This window comes from Neltuma alba, unplaced genomic scaffold (assembly GCF_004799145.2).
Source record: "Neltuma alba isolate B1F8T4 unplaced genomic scaffold, ASM479914v2 tig00006341_pilon, whole genome shotgun sequence".
NCBI classification, from domain to species: Eukaryota; Viridiplantae; Streptophyta; class Magnoliopsida; order Fabales; family Fabaceae; genus Neltuma; species Neltuma alba.
In genome coordinates this window covers 14,801-27,689 of record NW_021634436.1, presented here as the reverse complement: position 1 = coordinate 27,689, position 12,889 = coordinate 14,801, and the positions used below count along the sequence as shown (strand labels likewise).

General features: G+C 35.6%; 1 protein-coding gene across 1 annotated transcript; it reads left to right on the top strand.

Annotated features, from left to right (window-relative positions):
- The first annotated feature begins 4,971 nt into the window (after positions 1 to 4,971).
- LOC114750182 (putative G3BP-like protein) lies at positions 4,972 to 12,556 on the top strand. Its single transcript, XM_028938732.1, has 9 exons — positions 4,972 to 5,323; positions 5,419 to 5,553; positions 7,433 to 7,739; positions 8,066 to 8,337; positions 9,032 to 9,215; positions 9,929 to 10,050; positions 10,135 to 10,200; positions 10,699 to 10,780; positions 11,989 to 12,556. Exons 1-9 carry the CDS (start codon positions 5,291 to 5,293, stop codon positions 12,132 to 12,134), a joined length of 1,347 nt encoding a protein of 448 aa, XP_028794565.1. The 5' UTR covers positions 4,972 to 5,290; the 3' UTR covers positions 12,135 to 12,556.
- The last annotated feature ends 333 nt before the right edge of the window (positions 12,557 to 12,889 follow it).

The following is a 12,889-nucleotide window of genomic DNA, read 5'->3' as shown; positions in this document are numbered from 1 at the left end:
ACTAGGGCAGTGCAGAGCATCAGCAGAGACGCAATCTGAGATAAACGGTGGAACAGTAGAGAAATGGTGATCTCCGGGAGCTATATATGCTTAAACCCTCTTTTGCGTACAAATCTGCAGCGGCAGTTGCCTCTCTTCTGCATCATCTAATATGAACTTTCCATTCTCGATCCAAGACGTTTCTGAATTCCCTGAACAGGTCTTCATGTTGGCCTTCCACCTCAGTTCGATTATTCAGTATCTCTACCACCTCCAAACAATCAGACTCTACGATAACATATCTGTGACGAGAGTCCCAGGCATGGGGGGAGTTCTTACGTTGAGCTGAATAATAATCCTTAGCCGAATCATGACCCCAAATCTGAAGCGGAGTGAAACATGCAAGATGTCCACCGCCTTTATAAAACCATTACGATAAGAACTCATTGCCGTCTCTCATTAGTCAGTATACGTCGTGGCATTAAAAAAAAAAAAAACTTATGTATAATTTTGACCTGAAGCTGTTATTTATTAACACATCAATATACTAGTACATAATAAAATACATCGATAAACAGATAGCCTGTTTATTAGACTGCGTATAATATACATATGTGGTGAAACCTGCATGACTATTTGCATATTTCCAGTACAATATTTTTTGGGCTGATCATGTGTCCAAGTGCTAACTGGACCACGTTTTTCAATTGGTCTTAATTTTATTCAGATTAAAAATATGAAAATCATTCATGGATATAATTTTAAAATTTAAAAGTTGAACGTGTCATTTTTAAATAAATTTTTTTAAAAAAATTAACAATTAAAAGGCAGGGAAATAACCCAAAAGTATCACTTAAATTTCAAAATAACAAATAGGTGATACTATCATGTAAAAAATTTTATAAGAATAGTCAATGCTTTTATAAAAGCAGTCGGAAATTTTGAAATTCATTTTCCTTAAAAAATAATATTTAATTTAAATAAAGTACAAATTAAAATATTAGTGCTCGTTAGTCGTTACCCCAGTGACGGGAATCCGGTGAGGAGTTCTTTTTAAGAATTAATGGTTCATGGAACCAAAAAGAGCGACCGGCTATCAAAAACAGCAAAATTAATCCAAAACAAGGGGGTTGGGTTGCCCATTTTTTGGTTTTTGGATTCGACCAGTAAATGTTAAAAAAAAAAAAAGGTTGGTTTTGAGACCAATCTAATTTTAATGATTGCTTATATTTTGAGAAAATTTGATTGTCTCCAAGAGAATACGTGTAACTAAAAAAGAAAATCTGACCAATTCCACTATTAGAAGATTCCCGAGGTACTATTCCGTCCCCTCTCTTTATATTAAACGACGAGGGAGTAAGTAATGCAAGTAATGCCTGGTATAATACGAATATAAAATTACTTTAAAGAAATTATCATCGCGTTATTATTTTATTATATCATCTAGTTTTAATCATAAAACCTCTAATCCTAATTATAAGATCTTATTCATAGATTACAAATAGGGTTTTATAATTAGGACGGGAGGTAGTGTATTATATATTTTAATGTTAAGTAATAATAATATAATTATTAGGTAAATTAAACCGTTATTGATGCACTCTGCAGTGTGTAGTTAGTTTTTTTTTTTTTTTTTAAGAATACGGATGCGCTCATGTCGGAGTTAACCCACACACCCCGTGAGGATTTTTGCGCAGCAACAATCGGAATGCTTGCAAAATGGAAAGCTCGAATAATCTCATGTCGTTTACCTTCGAGATATAAACGACGCCTCAATGCGACACGAGTTTATCGACTTCGTCATGGTGGTGCCTCGTGCCTTCTTGTACACGTAACTAATAATTTCGAATTTTGAATTGCATCTGATAGTCAGGTACTCTATCAACAATCAACAAATAAAACAAGATTTAGAACAAAAGGCACAATGATTTTAAATAAAATGGTTAATATAATACTACTTCTGGTCCTAATTATAAGAGCCAGTTGACTAATTTGAGGAGATCAGGGAAGTAAGTTGAGTTAGTTATTTATCCTAAATAGGTATTGTCTTTTCTAAAATATCCCTGCTAATCAAATATATTGACTAAAACTATCATTGTTAGAAGAGCTACTTTGAAAAAAAATATACAAATATGAGAGACAAAGTGGATTAGGATCTTATATTTAGGACAAAAATAAAAGTCAAACAGGGTTTTATATTAAGGACCGGAGATAGTATTTAGTCTCCCAGATTTATTCTTATTTTAGTTTTGGTCCCTCGAGTTTCAAACCATAAGTTTTTGTCGCTCTGAGGCAAAATAATCAAAATTTTTATTGAATTATTATGATCAGTGTTTCAAATGGAAAGAAATTTAAGGAATCAAAATATATGATTTGAAACTTCATGATCCAAAATCAAAATAAGAAGAAACTTGAATGATAAAAAATTGTATTAACCCTAAATAAAAATAAAAGTTCAAACTGCAGTAATAGAATAAGAACAGAACTTATAATAAAAAGCTGAATTAATACTTTTTATGGAAACAGAACAAGAAAAAGCAAGCACAACACGTCCTTCAAAGTTGTTGCTGCTGCAGGAGGCTCCTTCCTATTGATTAAGTTTCAAAGTTTTCCCACAGAAGGCTAGATTCAGAAGTTGGAACTGGATATGCAAGTGGAGACAGTTAGTTTGACCCGATATCGTGCTGGTCTTGGACACAGTGAAATGAAAAGTCCAGGCTGCGAGGTTTTCCTAATTACCACAGTCAGTGAAACGAGACTATAACTGCTTCGTTTGAGGGAAAAGGGTCAAAATGGTATTCAAAATGCGTACTTGACAAACTAACAAAGATGTTGCAGGTTTTGTTGATAAACAAGATTTCCACATTATTAATGTTTATATTAGTTTATTTTAAATAATTTTATGTTATGCGAGGTAGCCATATAAAAACGAGTTTTGTCGGACAAAGGGTATAATACTTTTTTTTTTTTCATTTTTTAATTTGCTTGCCGGATTTTCTTTTTGTTTCTCTTTTGTTCTATCAACAGAAATACCGGGCTTTCCAAAACACGCAATGTTTCACGTTTTATGTAGAACTTGAGGTAAGCCATGTCATGCCCACCCACGAGTGAACAGTATAATTTATTATTTGTTTCGTCTGGTTCGATAAATTGTATTTGGATTCCCTATAATCTAGATATAATATCCTCTTCCAAGCGTTTGGTTGGTTTATTTAGCATCAGGGTTGCATCATATAAGAAAACAAGGACTACACTTCTAAAAATGAAAAATGAGGATTACAACACGTGAGAGCTAATAAAAATTCATTATTTGCCTTACTAATGAACTGGGCACCTCACTGGTCTTCAATTCCCCATTTATGTGTTGATAGTCACTTGATTTATAAGTTGATAACCATAAAATCATGAATTTTTAAGAACCATAAAATCTATCACTGACAAAACGTTTAGAAATCAAAAGAGCAGTAGGAAGCTGCATATTAAGAGGCAAATATCTCTCTTTATTTATAAAAATCAATTTGGCTCTATTTGTGATTTCAGAAATTGAAAGTGCAAATAGCTGAAAACTCATGAAAAAATTGATTTAGAAATATGACCAATTGACTCAGAAACTTCATCATTACTCCTGATTTTAATTATAAGAGCTAGTTGATTAATTTGAGAAGATTAAAGAAGTAAGTTGAGCTAGTTATTTGTCCTAAATAGGTGTTATTTTTTTTAAAATATCCTTGCTAATCAAGTATATTGACTAGAACTATTATATCATAATGACTACTTTGGAAAAAATGTATAAATGTGAGAGACAAAGTAAATTAGAATCTTATATTTAGAATCAAAATAAAAATCAAATAATGTTTTATATTGAGGATCGGATGCAGTATTCGCTTAAGCTGAAGTAGCAGACTTCACAGGGGAGGAGAAGAATAAAAGGAATTTGGCAAGGGAGGAGAAGAATAAAAGGAATTTGGCAGGCTGCCTGCTGCGGTTCAATGAAGGCGTGAAGGGAAATTAAAGAATGAAAAAGGGAAGGCACGCATGACTGCATTTTCTTTGTTGGTGCGGGATAATGGGATGAAGATGCCTATTTCTGCCATGGATAAATGATTTTATTTAAGGTCATTTTGTCCTTTCAACTTTGTTTCTTTTTAATTAAATATAAATAATAAATTTAATTTTACCGTTCTTAATGTTGTACCAAACAATTTCTTTGTAATTATCATTACATTATATTCCTAACCATTATATCTCATTATATTCTCACTCATTGTGCGACCCAAACGGGCATCTCTGATACACAGAGTTACATAATATTAAGAAAAAAAGTTAGATTTGTTATTTATAATAAATATATTTTAATTTTTCTAAATTAAGATATCTAATCATATATATTAAATTTGTCACACAATGAGAACCTTCTTAATATGCACAATTTATTTTTTTTGGAAAAAACACCTATAAAATTTGAAGATAACATAAAATGGGAATTTATATTTAATATTGGATTTGACCTTCAACAAATTTTTTAATCGAAAATAAGAGGGAGTATTATAATTTTTTTTTGCAAGAAAGTTCATTATAATTTTATGTTATTTTCAAATTATATATTTGTTATAGCATCATAAAATAATGGGCACTCTTTAATTTTGAAGGTTAGTACTTTTTTTTCTGTCCCCAATTTTAAACGTGGAAAATATATAAATGGGCCATCTAGCTCTATTAAATCGTAACCGTATATCTTCTTGCAAAGAAAAAGAATCCGTAGATCTAATCTGAAAAATTATCCATTGAACAGAATCCATCTCACCGCTGATTAGAGGGTTACTCACACGGGCAACGGTCCCGATTGGGAGCCCCTATGGGCTCTCCGACACCCAGTCCAAGGGTTGAGATCTCGTGCGGTAATCCCTTGCGCGATACACTATAAAATAATGGCGAATCCTGAACCCCACCACAGACCTCTATCTGCAGCAGAATCCTCACTCTTCCAGTTTCACCTTCCGCTCCATCTCTATCTGCCCGCGCTGATCTATTTGAGATTTGCTCACTTGCCTCCTGTGTTTCTTGGATCCCTCCCTCCCTGACGCATCTTTAAGTACTCAGAAAATATTAATTTCGAGCTGTTGGTCGAGGGGCAGAGGGCTTTTTGTTGATTCGAAGCCCTACCTTTCCTTGGACATTTAGGGTTTCAGTTACTGAGCCTTTTTCTGGATCTGCTACCGGGTTCAGACTTCAGAGGCGTAAGAGTTCTCTATCTGCACTTCATGCTAAACTAGAAAAGCATAGCAAACCAGAGATTCAAAGGGAACTGAAAATGGCGTATCCCGGTTCTGTTAGTGCTGCCCAGGTATTGTAGTTCGCAGCCGTATTAAATCCATGCATAGGGATGCTTGTATGAATATCTGATTTGACCTCAATGGGCGTTTGTATGGGTGGTTTCAGGTTGGGTCGTACTTTGTTGGGCAGTATTATCAAGTTCTTCGACAACAACCCAATCTTGTTCATCAGTTCTATTCTGAAGCTAGCTCTATGATTCGGGTCGACGGGGATTCCAGTGAAACAGCCAACGATATGCTGGTAGATATTTTGGGAGCATATTTTTGTTAAATTATGTCTAGTTTCCTGTCTTGGTTAATGCCTAATGAATTCGATTTCCTTAGCTTTTCTTATTCGTATGGCCAAAGGTTATTAGTCCTAAACATACTTTGGGGAAAAATCCACGAGTATTCGAGCGGGCTAAATCATTGTTGGTTAACTGATATCTCAGATACTCCATCATCAAAGTTGGTTTCAACATTTTTGTCCATGCCTGAAATTTTTGAATTCCAATTCTTCTATCTGGGGTCTTATGTTGCATTTTACAAATTCGTGAAAAGAAACTAAATATTTGTTTGACGAACACTCTATTGAGCATCCGTTACCAATCTTAGGGTGGTCATTTCCATCAAGGCCTAACACGCAAATATTTCAGAGCTCTTATTATGATATTATCCTCCATATCGAATTTGGCTTGTCAGTGTCAATTTTATTGGGGCTATCTTTGTTAGCCACATGAGAATTGTATGGGCACAAATCGAAACCTTGCATTGTTGAGGCTCATCCAATAGAAGGTACTGATGTAACGGGGCACAATTTCAAAATTTCAATTATTAAATTGGATTTTCTTTCCCAGTTGAGTGAGATTCAGCTCTTAATGAGGAATAACGAGGGATACTGAAAGTCATTTTTGTCGAATGTGGTGGGCTGCTGTGGATAACACTAGCTCTGATTATATGTTGCCTAAAGTGCAACAATGTAGCTCATACGCTTGGGAATGATTACAAGGAGATAGAATGAGGTGTTCGCAGAGATGTAGGCTAATGTGGATAATGCCTATTTTGGATTGTTTGTTGCCTAAAGTGCAATGACGTTGCTTATACGATTGGGACTACGATTGGGACGATGAAAAAAGGAAGGGGATGGGGTATTACAAGTATGTTTCTTTGACACCTGTGGTAAAGCTGTAATCAAACGTTGTTGTATGTATTGGGCTCACGTGGATGTCCCCAGTTTTGGATTATATGTTGCCTAAAGTTCAACAACGTAGCTTACACGCTTGGGATGATGAAGAAGAAAGAGCGAATGGGGTGTTTACAGGCATGTTTCTGTGATGGATGATAAAGCTATAATCAAATTGGAGAGTTGAAGTTAAAACTAATTGAAAAGGTGAGAAGATACAGGGAAGATTTGGGAGGCCATAAAACCCACATCTCTACAATGATGTCTCATCCCTGCTCTGTGTTGTAAGTATGCCATTTTTCTTTGCTGGAGGAATTCCATCCAAGCATATGTAGAGGCATTTGTGGAAAGGTGCATATGTAAGGCAAGAAGACTATTTGTGTACCGTTGAAAATAAAGGACTGGCTGTATCCTTTGAAAACAACGGGTCAAAAATGTAAACTAATTGATAGGGTGTAAAAATCTGTATAGGAAATTTGGGGAGAATATACTTGTTTATCTCCTGTGCCTTAATGACTTTCACCATTCGTAGTACAAGAATCATCGAGAAATTTGAGCAAAGTAAGAGCATAGTGTCTAGAACAAAGAGCGGGTTGTATTCTCATGCTCCGTTATTCCCTAGGTCCTGGAGTGCTAACTTTTCATTTGATGTGAGGCCTACTTTTTCTATCTTCTATCGACATGGTCGATGCTTAGGTTAAACAGCCTTGGGCATGGTTATATTGCGGGGCTTTTTCCTGGTAGGTGGCAGCAACAATGCTGTTAAGTACAGATTTCTCGTTAGCCAAAGACGCTGATACGTAGATGTTGTTAATTTAATGTAATGTGTGTGACCTTAATTGGCATTCAAATTCCACTGTGCGTGTGTGGTTTTTTTTTTCTTTCTATAATTTATTTTTTTAATTTTTTTTCCTGATAAGTTCACCAATGAATGACGAGTTTCATTTCTTCTGTGTAGGACATTCATGGACTTCTCATGTCATTGAATTTTAGTTCAATCGAAATCAAGACAATCAATTCTCTTGATTCTTGGGATGGAGGGGTGCTTGTAATGGTCTCAGGTTTCATCAAGATGAAGGACATCAATGGGAGGAGGAAGTTTGTTCAATCCTTCTTTCTTGCACCTCAGGAGAAGGGTTACTTTGTACTGAATGATATTTTTCATTTTGTTGATGATGGAGTGGTGTTCCCAAATCTGGTACCAGCAGCATCAGAAAAGAGAGACAAGCAACTGAATGTGTCGAATTCTCTTGCTGAACCGCCTGGTAATTGACTACTGAGGGATTGCGCAAATCATTCATTTTCTAAAGTTGTTTTACTCTAAAATGGACTGATATAGGTTGATATTGGATGGATCATATAGTACTTATATTTATTTAAATGGTTTTTTCTACTAGTCGGTGTTGCATAACAGTTTTGCTAGATTATTGGTTCATCATATTTACACTGCAATGTTTAGATTAAATTACGGGTTCTCTCAGTACATTTAAATTTTCAGATTATTGATTTTTTCCGCAATTTTTTTAATTTATGCTAAGAATCTGTTTTCTGATACGGATTTTTTGTTTGTTTAAATCTTTAATTTTAACAGCTTCAGACTATGATTTGGAAGAAGAAGCTCAGGAATATGTTAACTCAGTTCACATAGAAGATGATCCTGTGGACAAGTATAGTCTTCCAGAGCAGCAGCAACAGCAACAGCATCTTCAAGAAGATCTTGAAACTGAAATTGTTGTGGATGAAACTCCTATAGAGGAGGCATCTCCATCCATGCAAAACGCTGGGCAAGCCATCCGTGAATCCCCTGCTGCTCATGTGGAAGAACCTTTGGAGGAGCCTCCTAAGAGAACTTATGCATCTATAGTATGTATTTTTTTCACTATTTGATTGTTGTGATCTTTTTTTGCTTAGTTTGCTGCCTTTTCATTCTATTCTTCGTTTCCTTATATAACTTGTTATAGCATATTCTTATGGTAGTTAAGGAAATGGTTGCTGCAATCATTTAAGGACCTGGTTTTAGTTGAATGGATATGATGTCTTTGAATTAGAAGTCAGGTTTTGGGAAGCTTTGCTTTTGTTGGCTTTCCATATTGGAATCTATCACATAGCTTGTCACCAAAATTTTAGTTTAGTTGCATTTGTCTACTGTTGTCATCATCCGACGTCTTCAGTTTATTACCTTTAAGTTATTCCTTTATCAAGCCTGCCTGCTGCTATCCTTTTCTTAAGATGCCAGATCAATTGCAGCTTATGGTATGGAGGCAGGAAGCTTAATGTCTCTTTGGTTTATTTGTCCCCCTTTCTTTTGTCAAAAGTTAATTATATTCTTGATTAATCTTATGGGGCATAAAGTATTAGGAAACTAATGCTAACAATCTTTTGGATTTGGGAGTCTTCAAGAAACAAGTTGGAATTGTGGATGTGCTTAAGTTTAAATTTCTTGTTAACAATTTCTTTTCCTTTAAGTGCCATGTTTGCATGCAGAACACATACTTCAGGTTTGTGTAGGTTTTTTGTTGTTTTGTTTTAATTTGAATATATTGCGGTTGAATTGCAGTTGCAAACTAAAGGGCAACCTGTGCCATCAGCCATTCAGCAACAATCCTTTAAAACTGCCCCAACTGTCTCAGAGTCGAATCATGTAGCACAGCCTGCCGTTCAGCAGTCTAGCTCTGCATCCCTTAATGTTCCTGAGTCGGGGGTTGATGCAGCAGAGGAAGGCTATGGACTAGAAGAAGAAGGTTTAATTATTGATTTCTGCTTCCCTAACTCTTCTCTCTCTTGCACATCCTTTCAGCAAATACTAATTGATATATTAGCTAACTGATATGCATTTCCCCCGGGAATTTGTTTGATCTGTGCACGAGTATGTTACTGACTACAGTCTGTATAAATGATGATACAAAGTTTATTTTCTTTCTCTGTTTTCCCTTGATTTACTATTAGGTTGAGGTCCTTGTATTGTAATCAGTTTGTGAATGTTCTAATACAAATGCTTATATTTTCGTAATGATTTTTTAGGTTTGACTAGCCTGAGACATGGGAGGCTATTTGGCACACATTTCTTGATCTTTAAGAGTGTCAGAGTATACATTCTAGTATTTTTAATTGTAAATTTCTTTTTTTGGGGGCTCCACATTGGAAACTGCATTTGCGTGAAGGGTCATTTGATTGGAAGATTGGGGAGGAAAGGAGAAATGAGAGCACAGAAAACAAGATCATTTTAGGCATTGTTAATATTAATAGGCTCTTGTTATCAATACTCAACAGTTTTTGTTATGCAGTGTTACTGTTTATTAATTTAGTAAGGATGTGAGGGCCATTTAACAATTCCTTTTCCATGCCATATTTAACAATTCCGTAACAGTTGCATCATGAGATTTGACACTTGTGATGCTTGAGTGCTCTTTAATCTTGAAATGTGAGATTGATTCTTGGTCTATGACCCCTGTAGGTGAAGTAAAATCTGTCTATGTGAGAAACCTGCCAGCTAATGTTACTGAAGCTGAGATTGAGCAGGAGTTTAAGAATTTTGGCAGAATTAAGCCAGATGGAATATTCATTAGAGTTCGGAAGGTAATTTTCATTTGTTCATGAAGCTGAATGTCTTTATGCCAACCCATGAAAAGAGAACGGCTGAAATGAATATTGGGTTTGCAGGAAATTGGAGTTTGCTATGCGTTTGTGGAGTTTGAAGACATTTTTGGTGTTCAATCTGCACTCCAGGTTTGAACTGATATTTCCCCATTACCCCTTTTTGTTTTTGATTTGATAGCTTAATTAACTTAGAAAGTAAAAAAGGATCCAGAAATTAAGATTTTATATTTGTTGGTGATTTGCTTGAACCTGTTATCTCTGACGACCAAACTACATTATTTCATATTTTCCATTCGATTCCTTTCCTCTAATCATCTTTCTGGTAAGTGAATCGGTCATAAAGAATGTACTTAAGGCAAATAATGATGAAGCCACTGCTTGTCTTCTGCTAATAAGAATCCACGTACTTCATTGGATTGTGTGTTTTGGTGGGAAAATTTAGCCCAGATTTCTTATCCTTTTCTCTTTTTGTCATCTGTTTTTTGATTCATTTTCCAATTTTAGGGATGGCTGTATGGTTTAGCATCTTCAACATTCTAGTTGTAATAATGGCTATCTCTATATTAACTCAATTTGGACTTTGTTTAGTTATATATTTGTCTTAATGTAAGTACCTTGTTCCTGTAGGCTTCTCCCATACAGTTAGCTGGAAGACAAGTATACATTGAGGAACGGAGACCAAACAGTGGCAGTACTGCTCGGGGAGGAAGTAATGTCCCACTTTCATTCATTATTCATTTCTAGCTCATTCTAAAGCCTCAATAATCTTGTACCTTTTGGGGTTGTGGGTTTTAGCTGATAAATATTTTGTTTCAAAGTGTTGAATGAGAAGCATTCTGACGTGTCTAGAGTTTATTCTTAATTTCTTGATTATGATGGTATATTTGCATTTGCAAGCTCTACAACAATCTTGTTGGTTGATTTGTCTTAGCATGCTTAGCTAATGGTCAATACTGGATTTGTGAGGGTGTCGTCTGCAACATTCAGCACATTTTGTCATCTGAATTCGGGCTGAGTGCAATACATTAAGTTTTTCAGTTCAATCTCGCGTCTTTTATCGTTAACGCATACACTCTGATGAAAGCTTAGTGGTAAACCTTATTCATGATGAACTCTCATTGAGTGTTTTCTGTAAGTCTGAAATTAGGCATGTGTTCTGACCAGTGACTGAAGTTTTTTTTTTTTAAATTTTTTTTAAGTATTAAAAATAATAAATAAAATTTTCCTATCCTTGTATTGTCACCGTTTTGCTATCGGCTTTGGTAGAGCCACTATTTTCTGCACCTCTGTGTGAGTGATTTAAATGTGACAACTCTACTGAGTATGAAAGGTGGTGTGCTATTGTAGCGTTCTTGGGCACAGTGGTGCTTTGAGAGACTTATACATGCTTTTTAATTTTTTTGGTGGTGCCGTTGCATGTCCCAGAAAGTGTGTTTTGGGTCATTGTTAGATGCAAGGATGTTAGGGTGTGGTAGTGACTGCAATTTATATAATTTATGGTTGCTGTAACTGGAATTTCATCATATATAGGCTTGTGTTGGTATTGAGAGTTTGTAATCTTGATGTTGGCTTTTGTTGGGGAGGGGGGTTGTTTTCCCTTTCTTTAGGTCTGCACTCATGGTCCCTTGAGGGAGCTCTGCTTTCAGATATGAAAGGGGTTTGGAGAGCGATTGTATCATGAGTTATTTGTTTATAATTGTTATATTTGCTTCATGGCAATGCAATAATTTAACTTCCAATTATCATCACCCTCTCTTGTTTCATGAACTGTCTACCATGTTAGTAGAATCGTCAGATAACGCTGATACGGAGTCTTGTGTGTGCATTTTGCTTGGTTTTGTTTGTCATGTTTTTTGATGGAAATAGAGAAAGGCTCGGATGGTGGTTATATTGATAGAAAACTTATGTATTAAGCAGGAAGGGGAAGAGGCAGAGGCAGTTATCAAACAGATGCTCCAAGGGGGCGTTTTGGTGGCCGGAACTCGGGCAGGGGAAGTTTTCAGGATGCTGGTGACTATAGTAGACCAAGAGGCGATGGTTATCTGCAACGTGGTTCACGATAAGGAAACTGCATTGAAGAGAAACAGCCATCCATGAAGATCCTGTTGAGAGGATGCTTACAGTTGCTGAAAACCGAGCATGACTTGCGACATGAAGCTCAGTTTTTTTACTTTTTGTTGGGGGGGCGGGGTTATGAAAAAGAACATTTTGGAGTTAAAGCATTTGAGACTTTAAGATTAGCTTGTTCTGCGAGTTAGATCAGTAGTCCCCTTGAATGCTTTTTTATAATGCCATTCGGGTGGGAAATTTTGTGCATTTGTAGCCCGATGTGAGGGATTGTGAAGCTTTCCAAAGGGAGAGAAAGGTCTTTTAAGACCAAGAACTTCGTTTGGACATCAGTAGTGGTTGTGATGATATGTCATGTGTTACAATGTATTGTGTTTCTTTTACTCAAATTTGATGAAGACTGTTGCAATTTGATTTAGTTGCCAGGGAGTATTATATCTGAGTACTTCCCGCTAATAATTCTTTTCTCCCGAAATAAATGCATGCAAATGGAGTCCAAGGTTATTTTCGACAAACCAGTGGATAAGTTTCATGCGTTATCCAAAATGTCAAGAATATTTTTATGAATGTAATTTGCTTTATTGTAATTTTCATTAAAATAATTTAAAATTAAATTTAAATTAGTTTAAATGAGTTTTTGGTTAAAATTAAGAAAACGAGATTTTGATGACCGCCAGTGTCACGGGATATCCCTTTATACGCACGCACGCGCACACGAAATCTAAGAAATAAAGAATGAGAGAAAAATAAT

What these genes read in the sequence shown, in the direction of transcription:
- LOC114750182 (XM_028938732.1), top strand. Translation starts at nt 5,291, where the DNA reads ATGGCGTATCCCGGTTCTGTTAGTGCTGCCCAG. An exon ending in AGAGAACTTATGCATCTATA is followed by an intron (nt 8,338 to 9,031) that starts GTATGTATTTTT and finishes GTTGAATTGCAG; the next exon opens with TTGCAAACTAAAGGGCAACC. An exon ending in CTATGGACTAGAAGAAGAAG is followed by an intron (nt 9,216 to 9,928) that starts GTTTAATTATTG and finishes TGACCCCTGTAG; the next exon opens with GTGAAGTAAAATCTGTCTAT.